Source organism: Bubalus kerabau, chromosome 22, assembly GCF_029407905.1.
Source record: "Bubalus kerabau isolate K-KA32 ecotype Philippines breed swamp buffalo chromosome 22, PCC_UOA_SB_1v2, whole genome shotgun sequence".
In the NCBI taxonomy this organism is placed as follows: domain Eukaryota; kingdom Metazoa; phylum Chordata; class Mammalia; order Artiodactyla; family Bovidae; genus Bubalus; species Bubalus kerabau.
Window position 1 is genome coordinate 28298052 of NC_073645.1, and position 20903 is coordinate 28318954.

General features: G+C 40.6%; 1 protein-coding gene across 1 annotated transcript in view; it reads left to right on the plus strand.

The window, feature by feature from the left end:
- The window catches only part of SORCS3 (sortilin related VPS10 domain containing receptor 3), a 466176-nt gene that overhangs the window by 361982 nt on the left and 83291 nt on the right, over window positions 1-20903 (plus strand). The window contains exons 12-15 of the mRNA XM_055561093.1: window positions 65-167; window positions 6314-6390; window positions 9405-9496; window positions 18686-18793. Of these exons, the coding sequence (XP_055417068.1) occupies window positions 65-167; window positions 6314-6390; window positions 9405-9496; window positions 18686-18793 (380 nt within the window). The remainder of the gene's footprint in view (window positions 1-64; window positions 168-6313; window positions 6391-9404; window positions 9497-18685; window positions 18794-20903) is intronic.

Here is a 20903-nt window from a genome sequence, read left to right on the forward strand (position 1 = left end):
CAGGAGTTCCCTGACAAGAATGAAGTTCCCAGGAATGAAACTACTTTCTTTCTCTCCATTTTAGCCTTTCTGCTCCCTACACCTACACTTGCAGATCTCCGAAAATCCATATTCCTCAGGAAGAATCTCCAGCAAGGAGACAGCTCCAGGGCTCGTGGTGGCTACAGGTAAGGAAGACTGAGCTTCTTCTTACTGAGGGCTTCTGGCATGCGTCATGACCTCATGTAATCATTTGAGCATCAGGTAAAAGCTGTGGGCATTCATCCCAGAAAACAGGCAGAATTTGTGGAACTGCAAGGCCAACCTCATAACCCAGGCAAAGAGCTCCAGAACCTTGTAACTTTTGGTAAATGCAACATTTCACGTGGTCACAGGGCAGTCCCCTGTGTTAGCTAGAGGCCAGAGTTCCTTTTCAAGTCATCTAACTGATCAGAAAGGTTGTTTGCAATAGGGAATTCTCACTTTAAGAAAATGTGATATATGAACTTCTTAGCTCACCAAGTATAAGTTGGGGTAGTTTTCTCTTTGCACAGAGGATTCTTTACAAAAGGTTTCACCCCAGAGCTGTTTTTAATCAGGAGGTCTCTGGTGCGTGTAAAGATTTGTTTATACATGATTAACCACTTGGCTGAGGGCCTGGGGGAAAGGGCAGAGAAACTCCAGGTTGCATTGTTGGAACCACTGTCCACTGAACATCAATCAGAAATGAAGATAAAACAACTCCGAGATGAAAACGAAAGTCTCCTGGGGAAAGTGCTCTGATTAGCATGCATTTGATTTCCATACACCTTTTCAGGAATACATTAATGGCATAAAGCAAAGCAGGCCTCTAATCTTCGAAGTTAGAGCTCTGGTATGAGGCAGTTTTTTTCTAATGAAAGTAGATAAATTCACAGAGACTTGCCGAGATGGTAAACTCATCAACCTGAAGCTCCAGGCCCTGGAGTTACTGCTCTGCTAGCCATGACTTCCTTCTCCAACCCTTCAACTGCACGAACTTTTAAACACCACCAGTGACCATCCACTCGAATTGGGGTGACAGCTAGCATAGCCTTCTGAAGATACCTCAGTCAACTCTCCACCCATAGAAACTGGATCCACCATATTTAACACCACTGGCTTCAGGGAGCCCAGCACAGTGAGTGCTGAAGGAAGGCTCTGGTACTATGTTCCTGACAGGGGGAGTGACCCCCACACTCCATCATCCATGCCTGTTAGGCCTCCCAACTGTGGGACTGCTGTACTTTGCCTCTCCTCCAGGCCTACAGGAGGCCCTGGACTGGAGTGGAAGGAACACTGGAGAACAGTAATCAATAGAAAAGTTACAGAGCACAGACTTTGGGTTCCCTGTGGGATGGAGTAGAAAGGGAGGTGGCAGGGGGCTTCAGTAGGGAGGGGACACATGTATGCCTGTGGCCGATTCATGTTGATGTGTGGCAGAGGCCGTCACAATATTGTAAAGTAATTATCCTCCAATGAAAATAAATTGTAAAAAAAGGAAAAAAAAATAATAAAAGTTATCATTATGTAAATGCTAACTATGTAGCCAGGATTGCCTTCTGTGGCTTAGCCACTCTAAACATTGGTGTTTTCACTGACAGTGGAAAAAATAGTACTGACATAATGGAACTGGAGTATTAAACAAAGTGATGGGTTTCAAGTGTTCAAAACAGTGCCTAGGAGATATTGAATGCTCAATACATGATACCTTTTATAATATCATCATTAATATTACAGAAATTTAGAACTGCTCTTATTGCACCAGAAGAACATGATTTGTACACCTCTTTCAATAGAATCCACAAATAATGTGCATTCAGTTCAGTGTGCATCTCCAGGATGAATGAATGCGCTTAGGAGCTCTGTAGGCCTGCTTTCCAAGCTGAGCTCTGACACTTAGGAGCCTTAAGAATTTGACCAAGTTCTTTAACCTCTGTGCTTCATTTTCCTCATCTGCAAATCAAGTTATCTTTCCCTGCCTTGTGAGGGTGTTGTAAGAATTAGAGATTGGAGAGTGTGCCTACAAGATCCCGCTGAGGGCTCAGAGCATAGTCAGGAGGGTTAGTTGTGGCTGGTATCACCTACAACCATCATGGGGCTCTAAATTACTCTAACTAAGTCTTTATGAGCTAACAAACACATAGGCATTCAAGACTGGATTCTGAAACTTCTTTTGCCCATATGCATGAGAATTTACTAATACTCTCCCTTTTGTAACTCTTGTAACTTTGCATAGTGCATCGAGAGGGGCATAACACAGCTGACAAGATCCTCATGAAAAGCCTTACTGGGTCACTGACAGATGCCTCCTTATTCCCAGCTTCTCCTTACCCTGCTTGCCGGTTCTCCCTGAAGGTCGTTTCACTATCGGAAAAATAATTACGAACTTAGCCGAGGATGCCTTCAGTGGTCTGGATGGACATGTCTCTCCAGAAGCCTTTTCCAGATCCATGCATGTCTCCTGCCTTCAGGTGTCAATGGCTCTGGTCCCTCTCACCTTCACTCTTCACTGCCTCCTCCTATCTCCCACTGAGACCAGGGGTCGGGGAAGCGGCATGGATGACACTGCCTGCCAGGATTCATCTCTTATGCCTCTTGAGACCACCTCTGAAGGCAGATAGAATTCCAGTCTGGAGAGTTTGGCAATTGCTTTTTAGCAGCAGAAGCACCAGAGTACTAAGTATCCGTACACTGTGGTTTCAAGCTGGTCATCGAGACCATACATCCTTCCAGGCTCTTAAGGTGTACAGAGCACTTTCCTGCTGTGATTGCAAATGGCCCTATGATTTATGGGTGAAGAGGTGGAGGGCAGGAGGAACAGGTATCTTGCCCTCACTCACACTCCCTCTGCCTCCAAGTCTAGTCCATCCAGTAGCCATTCAGCCAGACCTAGTCCCGAGCCCCTTTACCTGCCAGCCCCATAGCTACTCCAGGCTCCCTGCCATGCTTCCTGTACACTCTGAATGTTCATACCCTTATGTTGTCCCCTCCCTGGAGGTGTTTTCCTGTACTGTCTGCTTCCTCTTGCATTTAATTACCCTGAGTGGACATCAGTGGTGGTGAGAGAAGCATCTCTAACCTCAGAGCATGTTAAAATTCTCCCCCTGTCTCTTTGTGTTTCTGTCTCTCTCTCTCTTTTCCAGTTCAGTTCAGTTCAGTTCAGTCGCTCAGTCGAGTCCGACTCTTTGCGACCCCATGAATCGCAGCATGCCAGGCCTCCCTGTCCATCACCAACTCCCGCAGTTCACTCAGACTCACGTCCATCGAGTCAGTGATGCCATCCAGCCATCTCATCCTCTGTCGTCCCCTTCTCCTCCTGCCCCCAATCCCTCCCAGCATCAGAGTCTTTTCCAATGAGTCAACTCTTCGCACGAGGTGGCCAAAGTACTGGAGTTTCAGCTTTAGTATCATTCCTTCCAAAGAAATCCCAGGGCTGATCTCCTTCAGAATGGACTGGTTGGATCTCCTTGCAGTCCAAGGGACTCTCAAGAGTCTTCTCCAACACCACAGTTCAAAAGCATCAATTCTTTGGCATTCAGCCTTCTTCACAGTCCAACTCTCACATCCATACATGACCACAGGAAAAACCATAGCCTTGACTAGATGGACATTTGTTGGCAAAGTAATGTCTCTGCTTTTTAATATGCTATCTAGGTTGGTCATAACTTTCCTTCCAAGGAGTAAGCGTCTTTTAATTTCTTGGCTGCAGTCACCATCTGCAGTGATTTTGGAGCTCAAAAAAATAAAGTCTGACACTGTTTCCACTGTTTCCCCATCTATTTCCCATGAAGTGATGGGACCAGATGCCATGATCTTCGTTTTCTGAATGTTGAGCTTTAAGCCAACTTTTTCACTCTCCACTTTCACTTTCATCAAGAGGCTTTTGAGTTCCTCTTCACTTTCTACCATAAGGGTGGTGTCATCTGCATATCTGAGGTTATTGATATTTCTCCCGGCAATCTTGATTCCAGCTTGTGTTTCTTCCAGTCCAGCGTTTCTCATGATGTACTCTGCATATAAGTTAAATAAGCAGGGTGACAATGTACAGCCTTGACGTGCTCTCTTTTCCGGGAGTGTCTAAATAAAGCCTTAGGGAGAAAGGTACCTTGGGAGGACATGAGGCTAAAAGCATGTTGTTGAAAGCCGGCCAGATGGGCCGCAGAACCCAGATGATTGACCAGCCAAGCTGTTGTTGTGAGGAGCTCGCTGTTTTCCATGGCTCTCCCCATTTCTCCTATCACACCACTCCAAGGGGGACCAGCTGCCTCTTCCTCTAACCTGGCCTGGGGCCACACTGGGAGCCCTCCTCCAGTTTCATTGTAACAAGTGAGGCACAGCATTCAGATCTTCCTTCTCTCACACCGTAATCCAGACTCTCCCTCAGAGGTTTCCTTGCTATAGGTCCAATTGGGGACAGAATGTGTTCAAAGATCAAGTCATCCTGGACACCCCCTTTTCTGTCCTTTCCTCTGGGAACTGACTTTTGGTCTCTGTGATCAGTAACATTTCTTTCAGGGATCCTTTCAATTGACCCAAGATATTTCTAAAACAAGCTTCACTGGGAGCCTTGGATTCTCATCATCACCATGCCTCCAAAATCAGTCTCCTTGAGCTTTGCAAGAGAGGTTTAAGATATAGGCAGAACCAGCTCCTAAAGAGGATGTAACAGATGCTAAGCCCTGACAGGGCCGGCAGATTCTAGCTCTTGGGGGACTATACATACACCTGCCTCCCTGTCTCTCTACCACCCTTGGTAGATGTTACTAATCAGTCGCCAAACTCTGTTCTGTTGAAACCAAACATGGGCTCAGAATATTTAGCACAATGCTCCAGGTGGCCATATTGACATTCTCTGTCCCATCCCTCTTTACTTCTTCATTTTTGTGTCTTCCAAAACCTGGATCTGAAGAGTTGAAGTCCAGATTCTAGACATAGATCCTCAGAACTGTTCACCATGCCACTCCCCACTCCACTGGTATTGACTGCCTGAGCCCTGAGCCCTAGGGTTATTTTTGGAAGTCTGAGTGTCAAAACAAATTGGTTAGCTGTGTGCTCCCTGATGCTGATGTGAGCTTGACAAGCTGTAGCCTGGCTTTAATTTCTCATTTTGAAGCATTAAATGTCAGGAGCTCAATTAACATTTTCATTATTGCATTTTTATTGTGCTCTTATTTAGGCTACAGATGTGTGGGAGCTAACATTCCCTTCCTGCTATTTTTAAAGAAAAAATATCAGCCTCCATGATAAATTCTTACATGTTTAGGGCACTCTCCTGCTTCTAAAGACCTCCCCAAATGCACATCAACATCATAACATAATTCAATCACGTGTTTCCTCATTCATCTGTTGTACAATTATTTATTGAGCAGCTCACTTTTAAGTTTGGGACATTTGTTCTGGGACCAGAGGGTTTGTGGGTAAACTTGGGCAATATGGATAGGCTAGAAAATCTTAACTACTTTCTTGTTTTTACAAATATAACCACAAGGTGATGCAAAGGGAAGAAAAAGAAGGGGAGAGGGAAAAGGTGTGAAGGAATAAGACAGGAATTGTGGTCAGTCTAGGTGTAATCCAGGTGACTTCTCCCACCATGCTTGATGACCATGGCTTAGTCGCTAAGTCGCTAAGTCTGTGATCCCATGGACTGTAGCCCACCAGGCTCCTCTGTCCATGGGATCCTCCAGGTGAGAATACTGGGATGGGTTGCCATTTCCTTCTCCAGGTACTTGACGACCGCAGTCTGCTGAATATTGTCATCTTCTTCTGGAAACTCTATCACTTTGGTTACATATTCTGTACTGTTGGTTTATTCAATGGCCTGGCACACAAGAAATATTTTGACAGGTTTAACTTGGAAACAGATACACATATGCACACACACACACACACACACATATATATATAGTCACACATACACCAGTTTTTCTTAACATAAAATTACATATGAGGAGGAAGGTGTTCCTAGGCTAGCATAATTGTTTACTCTTCTGGTCTTTGCCATAATCAAGATCAATTTTGGAGAGACTGATGGTATACAGAATGAATAGTTCAAGAGATCCAAGCTAATCAATATTTGGTCTTTGGGTGTTGCCTTTTACACAGGCGTCCCTCTTGTATTATTTATTTATTTGTTGTTTTCCATGTTAGGTTATCTTCCTGCTGGGGTTTTAATATGACACCAAGAAAAAACTGCATAAATATATTCTAAACATAACTTGGAAAACCTGTACTCTCTGCTACCCCTTTCCTCAACCCCAAGCACATGTAATCTGTAAAGTGCCTGACATTTTCAAATAATCTGCTTCTGTTTTAGGCAACATTGGTCCAGAGCTCTCATATACTGACATCAGTGTGTTCATCTCTTCTGATGGGGGCAACACATGGAGACAGGTAACTGAGAGATTCGGGAACAGGGAAGAGATATTTAGGGCAAATTCTGCCAATATTTCTCTTATCAATGGATTCTCAGGCTCATTGTGACTTTTTGTTTGAAAAAAAAAATTGAAGCAGCAATTCTGTTTGGTCAAAGTAGCTGGAAGAATCAATGAGCAATGGGGTAAAATGGAAAGAGCTGGGCAAGGAATAAGAAGAACTGGGGTTTCCCTAGTTTTTTCATTCTTTCATTCAGCAAATGGTATGGAACAGTCACCAGATGCTAATTACCATGCCTGTGTGAGGGGATACAATCAATAAGACAATTTTGTATCATTAATGTGCCACGGGATCTTGGCAAGCAGGCCTCTTTACCTTTCTAGATCTGTTTCTTTATCTACAAGGTGAAGGGTATAGAATACTAAGACCAGCAAAGCCACAGAAGTGGCTTAAGCCATCTGTGATGGCTTAAATAATATGTGGGCCCAACCTTAGTTAAGGATGAGACTGCTTAATAGATATATGACCATATGAAAAATTAACTCAATTTTACAAACATTTTTGTTTGTAGTGCTGTCCAGTAGAACTTTCAGCAATAAGGAAAATGTTCTGTGTATATGCTGTCCTTTGTGTTTGTTGCACACTTGAAATATGGCTAGGGTGACACAGGAGCGAATTTTTAATTTTATTTTAATCAATTTAAATTTAAATTGTTTCTTCTAGCTACTATATTGGACGACACAGACTTATACAGTGTCAACAAGGTGTCAAGTATAAACCTGATGAGGCCATTGAATACTGTTGAGTCCCTTTTCCCATGGAGCTCAAAATTAAGTAGAGGAAACGGGTTCATAAATAACTGTAGCTTAGATTGTGTTATTTTAGTGTCATTATTAGCTTGCAGAGAAACGGAAGGAATTAATTCTACTTGGGCAAACTGGGAAAGACTTCACGAGAAGAGTTGACATTTTACTAAACCTTAAAGATGAGAAGGTTTCTATCTGAGGAAGAAAAAGGATGAGTATTGAATGTCTTAATGATGAAGATGAAGCAACTGTCTGAAATCTACTTGCACAACTTTCTGTTTGGGTCCCTTAGTGAAGATTATCACCATCACCAACATCATCGTCATCACCACCCCCATTGCCATCACTTCCACTACTTCCACTTATCACAACAAAAAAAATTACCAAGGACATACTAGACACAACTCCTGTGTTAACTACTATAAGGCCTACTCCAAAGAATAAATGAAGATTCCTGCCCACAAGGGAATCAACTGGATGAGGAACAGACACATAAATAAGAACATACTTTCAACATAGGATACTCTCTTATAAGTGCCAAATAGGGTAGAAATTGGAACGTAAATTCTTCTGGTCCAGAAATTCACAACAGACAAAATATTGTCCCTGAATACAAGAAATAGCTCACCTGACCAGGTGGCCACTGCAACATTCCTTCCTTGTGTTATCACCACTTTGGTTTCCTTGTCTCTTTTCCCAAACAACTAAGCATTCCAGCTTCCACTACAGTGCTGAACAGGGCAAGAGTTAGAAGTGGCCAGAATACTATTTTAGAGAAGATAGTATGAAGAAAAATAACTTCTTTTCCTCAGTACTGAGAATCTTCTTGTAGTCCTTACTCTCAGACTTTGATCCAGTGCTTCTATTCATAGAGTCCACTTTTGAATTCAGACTCAGAGTCTGTGTTTATATCTGGAATATAAAAAAACCACACCATTAGTGTGGACATTTAAAGGCAAATATGAGAAGAAAACCAATTGAAAGGTTTAGGCCCAAGAGTCCATTTGCTTTTCTCTGTGGTGTTCTCTGAGTCATATTTACAAGGGATACATTCTTCCTATCCCCTCCTTTTGAGCTCTGTTTATATCTTTTTACCCCTTCTAGTATGTCTCACTTAACCCACCACCCCAACCTCTCCATCCATAATGTTGGCTTTTAAGAGCCAACATAAGTGGTTAAGAACTGGAGGAACTCTCTAATTCCACTTTTCTCTAGAAGATCTAGAGGAGAGAACTTGTTCTCTGGTGGAGACAATTTTTTCTGTCTTAGATTGAAGACTTAAAAGTCATAAATTGTAGAAGTGTTGCTGTATGTGGAGTTAGGTCTGAGCTAAGGCTCTGAGACTTGCGTCATGGTAGGTGCTTAGTAAATGCGTATGCAGATGGATGGATGGATCACTGAATAAATCGATGAGTGAGTGGAAGGATTGATAGGTAATGGACAAATGAATGAATCAAAGAATGAGTAACTCTGCATCTCAGGAAGCATAGTATCCCATTGAACATTTAGCGTAAGGATCCCCAAGCACTAAACTTAAGTCTTCATTCAACCAGCATGGGAAATTAGGATGTGGTGGCTAAGTCTGAGAACTCAGTTATCATGTAGACTTTAATGTCCACATGTCTAAAAGGGATTGTCCTTTAAATTCCTAGAAAGTTTATAACCCTACTATAAGATACATCACCGACTCAATGGACATGAGTTTGAGCAAACTCTGGGAGACGGTGGAATATAGGAAAGCCTGGCATGCCACAGTCCAAGGGGTCATAAAGTGTCTGGCATGACTGAACGACTGAATGAGACACACACCATTTATAAATTAGCAAATGTCTCATTTGAAAAGATGAGAAAGAGAAAGCTGACTAGTAACATACTCAGATGAAAAGATGAAAAAGTTTTTTGAAGCTGTGTTTTCCATTGGGTTATCTAGTTGAGCATGGGTCTTGTTGCCTGAACTTCTTGTGGCACACTGACTCACAGTACGAGGGGAAAGAACCCTGGAAATGCCATTTGAGTGGATTAGGGACAGTTGACAGTTATTTGTTCTCTGCTAGCCCATTTTTTCATCTATTAAATGAGGATGATATTGCTTGTCAAACTTCTTGATAAGATTGTTGGAAGGCTCAGAATCTAGATGAAAAAATATATGTGAAAAACTTGGTAAACTTTCAAGCTCCATGCAAATGTAAGGTGTTGCTATGATCGTTGTTGTTGTTGTTGTTCCAGATCTTTGATGAAGAGTACAATGTCTGGTTCCTAGACTGGGGTGGCGCCCTCGTGGCCATGAAACACACACCTCTGCCAGTCAGGCATTTGTGGTAAGGACAGCTTCCTACCCTATTAATGGAAAACTTTTCAGTGGAAAATATTGGGACAAGTTGCTATGCATGGTTTTATACCCATTTTACCCATTTCTTCATCCATTTCTTTATCCACCCCTTCATTTAATGTACATTACATCATCCAACTCTTAGGTAACAGTAGTAGACCAGATGACTTAGATGAGGAGGTATAATGAATAGTATTAAAATGCAAGCATATTAAATACATTATTCAGCTACACAGCTAGTACCTGGAAGCACCAAATTGGGTTTCTATCACCAATATGCTTCTCTTTTACCTGCTCATTTTCCAGATACTTTAATAAGTACACAGAGTGTTATTACATGGTCCCTGTCCTCTGGGACATCATAATCAAGGTAAGGAGTTTAGATCGTCCACATATCATCAGAAATCTAAGCAATGCCTGCACAAGGATGCTGACTCTGTGCATTGCTGGAATCCTGAGGCTGCATGGAGCCTCCACACCCCCAGTGTGTGCACAGGGGTGGGGGTCTTCATACCATAGGTGGCATGAGGGCTGATCCTTGAAGAAAGGATGCCAGGAGCAGGAGTAGAAGTGATGGGAGGAAAGCCAAGGGACGAGAAAACTCTGACCAAGCCTGGAATTCAGAAGACGTAGGGAGTGCTCTGAAGACTGTATTTGGTTGGAATCAAGAAAGTGAGTAAGTAAGGATGGGTAGGATTCAGAAGAACTAAAACACAAGTTTCAGGCATTTGGGTTGAATCCGTAGGTAATTCCTTCTAGTACCAAGACCTCTCTCTCTGTAGTAGGAAGAGCTCTCTCTGTTGAGGACTGAGTAGGGCTTACACTTCTAGAGAGGAAAGCTTGACTCTTAAGTTCATTAAGTTATTTTTTTTTTAACCAAGAAAAGTCACATCTCTTAGTCCTTATCATTGTATTCTAAGCATTGCTATCCAACTTGGGAAAATTATTTAATATTTACTCAGGAAAATGTAATAAGATCAAATGTTCCTTCTCAAAGTCATTAATACAAAGTTTGATATTTCCCTTATCCCATGAAATATTTTTTTTTGTTGGGAAAATAAATATTTATAGAGCTCAGAAAAAAAAAAAAAAGCTACATTCCTATTGAATTTTCTCTTAAAATAGTAACGATAATATTACCCCAATTTGTTCACCTTGTTTACTTCAGTTTACAAAAGATTAAAGATGATTGTTCAAACTAAGCTCTTGAAACAAATTTTTTTTCCATTTAGAGGATGTTGATACTGTCGTAAATGCTACAAATATTTCCCTAGAGTTAGTTACCACCCATGATGTCTGCTTACACGCCCACTTATGAACGCCCTTCTCTGAAATAGTCCCTGCAATGGTTAAATGCCAGCTACTGAGTGTGTCAGCAGACAGCAGTGGCACTTCACTCGTTCACAGATTCTTTGCACTCCTCTTTCAAAGCTGAGTGAGTGTTTTATAAGGGCCTGACCTTATCATTATCGTCAATATTTCCTTATAAACTTCTTGACTTTGTCTCTGGCTGGCTTATGAGTTGCAAGTTTGTGAAACTCAAATGCAATTTCTTCATCACCAGTAGCTTCTAATTAAGTTACAACCTTCAAGGTAAACAAATAGCTTATTTTAAGTGGAAGAAAGGTTAAGTAATCAGTTCATTGTTCTTTTCTGTAGTAGGTCTCAGACTGACATTATTTTGGCAGCACACACAGATGTATATATATTTGCATAAGAAAAAGACATTGGCCTACCCACTCTCCTGTAAGGGTAGAGTGGCTCTCAAATTTAAATAATAGCTATATCACCTTTCAGAAAAAATTGGAACCATAATTGAAGAGCTGGGGAAACTTGAGCTCAGCTAACAAGGCATGCTGTTTCCTATAAATTGAAATGATAGGTAGCTAGATATGCATGGAGACAAAACAGCATACAAATGAACCCATCCATTTGTGACTGTATACACTTAGATCCATTGAGATTAGAATTTAAGTGCTATTTCAGGTAAGCCCTCCATCCAGTATTATTAGTATTACCTTTGTACCTTAGAAGCATTAGAGTGAAATGAACAATGGAGCCCCGTGGAATGCAATGCTCTAATGAAAACTTATAATAGAGTTACTCATCAGCAGGTAGACAGGGATCCCACTGTTTGCTTAGCCCTGACAAACTGTCAGTGTCTCCTTTCAATGGAATGTTCTTGGAAACTGAAAACAAAACATCACCTGGCCATTTTTGTTCCTTTGCTCTTCTGTAAGTAGTTATGAGCACTGGCGTTTTTGTTCAGAGAAACATTCACATGAAAACAATAGTTGCAACCAGTATGTGCCTCTGAGAAGTGAAAGTGCAGGTGCTGTTCTTAAGGACTTCCTTGTAGCTTCATTGCCATCACCTCGTGCATTTGGGATAATGTAAAATGGAGCAATACACCTAACCGAAGGGAGGAACGTTGATCATCGATGACCATTTTAACTCTATTTCTGTGCTAGAGTCTTCAGGGGAGGACTCTGATTGTTGTTGAAAGATTTCATTTCTTTTAGTGGCTCTCATCTCAGTATGATAAAGTCACCAATGCATGGAGTTAGGAAAGGTCTTGAGGAGACAGTACAGCAGATACCTCTCTGACAACTCGTGAGACACCCACCTTACCAGGACAGCACAGAGCTGACCAACATACAGATGGATTCCCACCCTGTACATCAGCTTTAGTTGTTAGAAAGTTAGCTTTGTGCCGAACAATAATGAATCTACTTGCAATTTCTGTCTGCCAGTCCTTGTTCTGCTGCCCAGACCTATGCAGAGTAAATCTGTTCCAGAAATGGGTGTGAATTTTAGAGTCCTACACTTGGAAAGGACCTAAAGAGATGGCTCGGTCTAGGCTTTCTAAGTTGTGGAAAGCGATTAGATATGCAATTCAAGACTGATCCCATGCCTTTGTTCATTTATTTCTCACATATTGATTGAGCCTATACTCTTTCCCCAGTATTAATGTAGGGGTTGGGATATGCCAAAGGACAAGACAGAATGCTCATTTGTTGTTGTTGTTGTTCAAATATTTGACTTTCTTTTTTAGAACAATTATGAGAATACAAATCTTTTCTACCTTATTCTATCTGTTTTTAAACTGATATTTTCACACATCTATCCACATTCTAATTTCATTCACAGACATTACCCCTTTTCTGTAGGCAACAATTATTTTTGTGTGCTGAACTATTTGGATCTTTCTTACTTAGAAAGTTAAAAGGCGATGGTAAATTATTCAGCTCTAATTCTTCTTTCCCTTAACTTGATTCAATTCATAGAACCTGTTTCTAGAACAACTTGTTTCTTAATTTTAATCACATTGATTGTCAGTTTTCTATAATGATTGAAACTGAACGTAGTGTTTAGGATCTGGTGAAAGGATAATTTCTTCTCTTGCGTATGCTAGCTGTCTGTGAACACACCCTAGACTCACAATGACTTGATTATCACAAAAGCGACCTTGCTGGAAAATATTTATCTTGTGATTGACAATCACGTAAGTTTTTTTTTTTTTTTTTCAGCTTGAGCTTCTCATGCAAGTTATTATTTTTCCTTTCTCTGGCTATGGCAATCTTTGCCTTTTTTTTTTTTTTTTAAATAAAGTATTCTGCTTTAAGTTGGTCCTATCTTATAAGTGACAGCCAATTCTACATCCCTGGCTTTGATCTCTCTCCATAAATCTGGATGCATCCATCCAAAGGACTTCTTGACAGTGTTACAGCATGGAAATCCAAAGCACATCTCAGCCTAGGTGGACTGAGCAGAAACAAACAAAACAACAGAAAGCTTTGCTTCTCCTATTCTTCCCATTTCCCTACCTCAGTTGCTTAACCCCCCAAATTCATGTTGTCTGTGATTTCTTTTTGTTCAAGCAAAAGCCTATTGATTTTATCTGTAAAAATATCCTAAAAGTCTTATTGACTTGACCTGTAAGAATAGCCTCAATCTCTCCATCTCTTTCTATATCCACTATTATAACCTCTGTCCAAGCCCCTTCTCTTACTTGGTCTCTTACAATTACCCCACCTCCCCTCACTCCCAACACCTTCCTCCCCCCACCACCCCCCACTCCGCCAACACACACACTGATTCATCTCCCTACATCCTGTTTGGGCCCTGACAGTCCACTCACCACAAAGGAATAAAAGTTATCTTGTAATGGTTAAATCAGGTCCTCTCTGTCTCTCTTTTCAATTTGAAAGCAAAGTCATTTGTAATCTGCCCCAGCCTTATTTTCTTGACTCCATTTCCTCCTGTCAATCCCTCTTCCACTAATCTACAACCACCTACTGGCCTTCTATTCTTCATTTCACACCAGATCTGCCCTCCAGAATGGCTCTCACCTTGATCTTTGCATAGTAAATTCCTTATTATCATTCAGATCTCAGTTTAAATGTCACCTCCTCAGAGAGGACTTTCTTAAATTTTCAATGCAAAGTAGCTTTACTCTCTATCATATCACTCTATTTTAACTGCCTTCATGACACTTATTTTTAACATGTATTTTTAGTCCATTTACCTACATGTTGTTTGTCTCCTCAAACTAGAATATGATCCCAGTGAAACTACGGCATTTCTTGTTCACTGCTTATCCCTACACATAGGCTACTGCCAGACCAGGCACATAACTAGATATTTATAGGTGAATTCTATGTTTTATAGTCCTGCCTTGTCACTATTTAGAGGTCAATGGTAACTTTACTCCTATCTCCCTGGTACTGGTGATCTTATCATTTCAGCTTCACCTGTAGGCCTAAAGGAATTCCCAGTTCCTTTGTCTTGCCCATTAATGAGCTACGAATTGGGAAGGAGAAGGTGGGTCCTGAAGGGTTACCATTCAGTATAGTTACTTCAGAACATTAAAAGCTCCTAGTTATCTGAAAGAATAGCTCTCATAAATGGCAGACCCAAATTTCTGATACTCAAGAGATTAACTTTTATAATGTTGTATTTTGTGGATTTTCTTTAGGAGTTTTGGTTTTAATAATTATCTCAGTTTGAGAAATTTGGGGGCTGGAAATTACTGACCTCAGAAAGTCACTTGAATGGCACAGACTTGGGCTTCCTAGTGATACGCAGACCATAAATTATAGTCCCAGCTTTCATCCCTCAGCCTGGCTCTGGAGATTGTCTCCTCGTTTGTGCTCATTTTATATCATCTATAGACTTTGGTTATTGTCTGTGTTAGTCTTCCCACTTGGATGTTGGCATTTCCTAGTTTTTTTGGCTGATCCTATCCTTCCATTTAATCCATGCTTTTGCTCCTTCATGTAGATTCAGTTCATGCAGCGTGCTTTTATTTTCCAGCAACCTATTGCTCCACCTTGGGCTCAGTTTTTCTTTGGAACTTCCATCTCAGAACTCAGAGCTCAGAAGGCTGTGAATGGTCCCTCTGTTTCTACTTACTGCTATCTTATCTTCATGTATAAAGTACAGATGGTTGTCCTCTGCCCTATTAATGGCAGTGACGTGAAGGCTCCTCCTTCCCTGGGATGCTGGTGGCACTCACTGCAATTTTTTTCTGCTGAACTTCATCATTAAGGAAACTGAGAATGAGACCAGGACAGAGGCCTTTAATAACCACTTTGACTTCTTTCTATCAAGACAATAGTCAATCCAAAGTTGTCAAAATAAACCAGGAGCTAAATAAATACATTTTTTTTTAACCTCCTGTACTTAGCAGACAGAGTTAACTAGTTAGCGGCCATGACATATTTTGAAGCACCTGTGATTCATTAGGAATCAAACCAAGAGGATACATGGCAGGAAAGGTAAACTCATTCCTAATTATACTCTCACTTTCACTTTTATTTTATTTTTTTAATTTAATTTAATTTAATTTATTTTTTTATGTTTTATTTCAAATTTTTTTGGAAATTTTATTTTATTTTTAAACTTTACAATATTGTATTGGTTCTGCCATATATTGAAATGAATCTGCCACAGGCATACATGTGTTCCCCATCCTGAACCCTCCTCCCTCCTCCCTCCCCATTCCATCCCTCTGGGTCGTCCCAGTGCACCAGCCCCAAGCATCCTGTATCGTGCATCGAACCTGGACTGGCAACTTGTTTCATACATGATATTATACATGTTTCAATGCCATTCTCCCAAATCTTCCCACCCTCTCCCTCTCCAGCAAGGTGAAAAGGCAGCCTTCAAAATGGGAGAAAATAATAGCAAATGAAGCAACTGACAAACAACTAATCTCAAAAATATATAAGCAACTCCTACAGCTCAACTCCAGAAAAATAAATGACCCAATCAAAAAATGGGCCAAAGAACTAAATAGACATTTCTCCAAAGAAGACATACAGATGGCTAACAAACACATGAAAAGAACTCAACATCACTCATTATCAGAGAAATGCAAATCAAAACCACTATGAGGTACCATTTCACACCAGTCAGAATGGCTGCGATCCAAAAGTCTACAAGCAATAAATGCTGGAGAGGGTGTGGAGAAAAGGGAACCCTCTTACACTGTTGGTGGGAATGCAAACTAGTACAGCCACTATGGAGAACAGTGTGGAGATTCCTTAAAAAACTGGAAATAGAACTGCCTTATGACCCAGCAATCCCACTGCTGGGCATACACACTGAGGAAACCAGAAGGGAAAGAGGCACGTGTACCCCAATGTTCATCGCAGCACTGTTTATAATAGCCAGGACATGGAAGCAACCTAGATGTCCATCAGCAGATGAATGGATAAGAAAGCAGTGGTACATATACACAATGGATATAGGGTTAGGGTTAGGGTTATAGGATATAGGATATATATCCTATATATATATCCTATATCCTATATCCTATAGGGTATAGGATATAGGATATAGGGTTATAGGATGTAGGATATAGCCATTAAAAATAATACATTTGAATCAGTTGTAATGAGGTGGATGAAACTGGAGCCTATTATACAGAGTGAAGTAAGCCAGAAAGAAAAACACCAATACAGTATACTAATGCATATATATGGAATTTAGAAAGATGGTAACAATAACCCTGTGTACGAGACAGCAAAAGAGACACTGATGTAGAGAACAGTCTTATGGACTCACTTTCACTTTTGAAATGAGAAACTCATTTCCATGAGAAGCAGTTCAGATTTGCCCAACTTCCTCTGGTTCCACATCAATGATTATTTAGCCTCAGCCTATTAAAAAAATAAGCCAAGTCCATTAAAGTTGAAATAAGATTAACTGTCATCATCATGCTGTACATTAGATCTCCAAGAACTCATTCATCTTGCATAACTGAAACTTTGTACCTTTGACCATTTCTCCCTCCTGCCCATTCTCCACTTCCGCCCATTCTCCACTCCCACTCTCTTAGAGACCAGCTTCATTATGACCAACCTTTCACTATATCTCTGTCTATCAAAGTATCATTTTACACTTTAAATATGTACAATTTTTTTAATGTCAAAGATATGTCAGTAAAGTTGTTTAAGAGAAAATAAAAGTCAAGACTGATGTTGATAATTTAGGAATGATAGAGGATGACATGGCTGGATGACATCACCAACTCGATGGACATGAGTTTGTGCAAGCTCCAGGAATTGATGATGGACAGGGAAGCCTGGCATGCTGCAGTCTATGGGGCTGCAAAGAGTCGGACACAACTGAGCAACTGAACTGAAACATTTTTATGACCGCTGTCTGATTTTGTTTATAAAAGCAGGTCCAGGTATACCAGAAATATAAAACTTGTTTCATGACAGACTAGTTTTTCTAGCTGAGTAAAGAGATTGACTTTCTTATTTTTAAGATCAGTTTATTTGGGGAGAGAGGATAAGATAGAGACACATTTGCAGAGACTGGACTGAGTAGGTTGACAAGTAATGGGGACAGAGATTTGTATCTAGTTCATGGATGTTAGCATAAGTCATGCTTGAAAAGTGCCTGGATAGATTAGAAGTTTTCTTAATCATTCCTTTTTTAAAAAATTTATATATTCATTTAACATTTATATAGTACCATGTGCCAATATTTCTGCTAATTGCTAGGAATGCAAAAATGAATAGTATGGTCTTTGACCTCAAAAAGATTACAGTTCATTGAAAGAGTCAGACATGTTTTAAAACTGTATGTAACATCAGGTAAGAAGCATTATAATAAAGGTGTGATATCAAGTGGGTGGCGGGTCAGACAATGAACATAACCTACGTGACCCCTGAATTCACACGATTATAATGTTGAACAGAGGGATTCCAGGTGAGTTAAGAATTCATCACTCAGCACTATGATAGGGGAAGGCATGAATGTTGTAGGAAAATAGAGTTTCTACAGTTGAACTCAGAGAACTGTGTGTTGTGGAGTCAGAGAAGAATTAAGAACTAACCAGGCAAAAGGATCGCAGAAAATGAAGCAAGTAAAGCTGCTTTTGGGAAGGAGGAGAGTTGAGAAAAGTTTCTCAGAGAAGATGGTCTTTGAACTTTGTCCTCTGGTTAAATCAAGCAACAGTTGGGAACTCCATAATATCAAGAAAGGGATATTATTAAGGAACTGACCGCTCAAGATTGCTCAACTCTTCTTCACTAAGCAGCATCCTTTTAAAGAGTGTCAGATGCTGTGTCCACAAAGGGCCAGGCCTTCCTCTTCTCGCTGGTCGAAAGATGGAACAGAGTTGCCCGGAACGTCTCAGGCACTCAGTACTTGTTCCTAAAAGCCCCTTAAAGTGGCATCAGGGAGGGAAAATGATACTTCATCCATTCTGAACAAATAGGAAATTGCTATTTTTGATCTGAAAGACACACACCTCCCTTCCCATAGGGTACACCCCACACTACTCAATTTATCTGTGTCCAAAAGTCCAGAGACTGAATTGATTATGCTGTAACTGAACCTCAGGTTTCATTCTGAGTACTAGAAACGTGACACTTCATCCACTAAGCCCTCCTGCCTGGCTTGTTTTTTTTTTTTCCCCCAGTTCTAAGATGTTGAAATATTTTTTTTTTTTGCATTTCTTGGGGCTGTCTCTGCTTGAGCCAGGAAATGCCATTTTTATCAAATCTCTTAATAATATAGAAAGATGTTGAAGATTAATGTCTATTGATAATCCAGACTGCCATAAAATAAGAGGAGAATTTAATAACCTGAAAAACAGTTGTGAAAGAGTGTGGTTTTCTCTTCAGCTGTCTCTTCCATGTTCTTGTTTCCAACCCAGGGTGAGTTTTGATGAGGGCCACTCCTGGGACAAGTATGGTTTCACTTCGGTTCCTCTCTTTGTGGATGGGGCCCTGGTGGAGGCAGGCGTGGAGACCCAGATTATGACGTGAGTACTTCTTTGTGGCTGAGAGGAATCCAGGGGCTTGGTTTCTGCTTCCACGGAAGCCGTGGGTTTTCCCCAGGGAGGCTTACACTGAAGCAATTCAGTCTCTGGGCCAAAGTTTCCTCATCTGTAAGATGCTCACAGCCACCGATTCAAATGGCTACTGACGGGATTACAGAAGCTGGGCTTCTAACAGAAAAGTTAAGGTTTCTCATAGAATTACAGTATTGTAACAAATTTCCATTTATCCAAAACCCAAGTCAACAGGAAACTTAAGGCTTCAGATGTGTTTTCTCTTTCCAAAACAGCCCAGTAAAGGACTAAGGATGGGGACAGGGAATAAGCAGCCAACTTACTGGAAACAGGGGATGTTTAAAGGGAACCGCCTGGAGTCTGTGAGTCACATACACAGAGTTACTGCTGTTCCACTTCAGATTCATTTGCTGTGAAAAGTTTTCCGTAGTCCTTTACAGTGAGAATAGATGGTGGGGATATATATCTGAAAGCTAGATAAAGCCCCAGAGTACTTTCTGAATATTAAAGAAGATAACTTGATGTTTTCTAAAAATATATCAAAATCTAATTCTCAAAAAATGGATGACCCATGTGTGTGTGTGCACGCTTGTGTAAATAGAGGAGTGTGGGGGAATAGTTATGCTAATACTTCACCAGTAATACCAAACCGCACCTCACCTCATCTTCCCCGGTCCCGAGACTGGAATACTTTACATTTTAATCATTCACTGAACAAAATGAAGGGAGTCTTCTGAGCAAGATTAAGGGGAATTTGCTGTACTGTGGCGTTGTCACAGAAAGGCTTACAGAGTGCTTCTGGACTGGTTTGGGGGAAGGTTGTCTTTTTACTCTAAGAGAGACTGCTGTTCTTTTAAACTTTGTGTTCATTAATTTCTTTATAGCTAGAATCAGTCTTCCCAAAGAGACTGATAAGCTTTGAGGAGGAGGCAAATGGCTAATTCCTATGCTTTACTTTTCCCCCAGAGTGATGTTAAAAAATTATTTATAACTGTGGATATGCAGTTTTGATCAAATGTTATAATCTGGCCCCTGACTGCACCACTTTTACCATGTTCCTCACCTCCGCTTCCAGCCTCGTATCCAGAGAGTTGTCCAGCCACTTCTCTGAGCTTTCAGAAATACAGAAAGAACCCAGCCATGATGGAAAATGGTGCACAAATTGGGGAAAACAAGCAAACAAAACAAATGGACAAAAGTCCAGTCCTAAGAAATTCAGCAGAAACACTACAAAGGGGTTTCTTGTCTACAGCAAGAGTCTTATAGGATTCTCAATGTCCTCATTATTTAAAAAGTGTTTATAACAGAAAATTTGGCTCCACAGTATGTCTTTGAAATTATTTGGAACAAATGCAGCAAAGAGCGATTTTAAATTATCTTTAACTCTCCCCGAATTTTCCAAATTGCCTGTACAAACTTCTCTCAAACTTCAAGGGTTTGTAAAATGTGTCTTTTAAAGCCTTAAAAGACATGCTCATTTTTGAGCATGTTGTTTGTGCTTGGCACATAGACTCTATGGTTGGAAAGTGAAAGACATGATGTCAAACCCTATGAGGAACTACTATAAATCTTCCCAGTGGATGGATTTCATTTGTAACTGGTGTCTTTAGGTGCAAACCTTTGCCATGACAGGACTTCTCTAGACAATTCTGTTGTACAGTTTGAGGATTTCCTGTAGAATTTGTTACTAAGGAAGTTCAGCTTTAATTTGAGTTTTTCCAGCAATTTCTTTTCATTCTCCTAAAATATCCTCTAAAACAGATATCTTACCATCAAAATTTATGATTAAAGTTTCTATGATAACAAGTGAACTCTGTGGGTAAGCTGATGAGTCACTTGATTAATTAAGAGTTAACAATATTGTATGCAAGTTTAGCTGTTCAAGCCATAGACAATATTTAAGATATAGATGTTATTAATGCTTAGCCATTGTGGAGAAGGCAATGGCACCCCACTCCAGTACTCTTGCCTGGAAAATCCCATGGATGGAGGAGCCTGGTAGGCTGCAGTCCATGGGGTTGCTAGGAGTTGGACACGACTGAGCGACTTCCCTTTCACTTTTCACTTTCATGCATTGGAG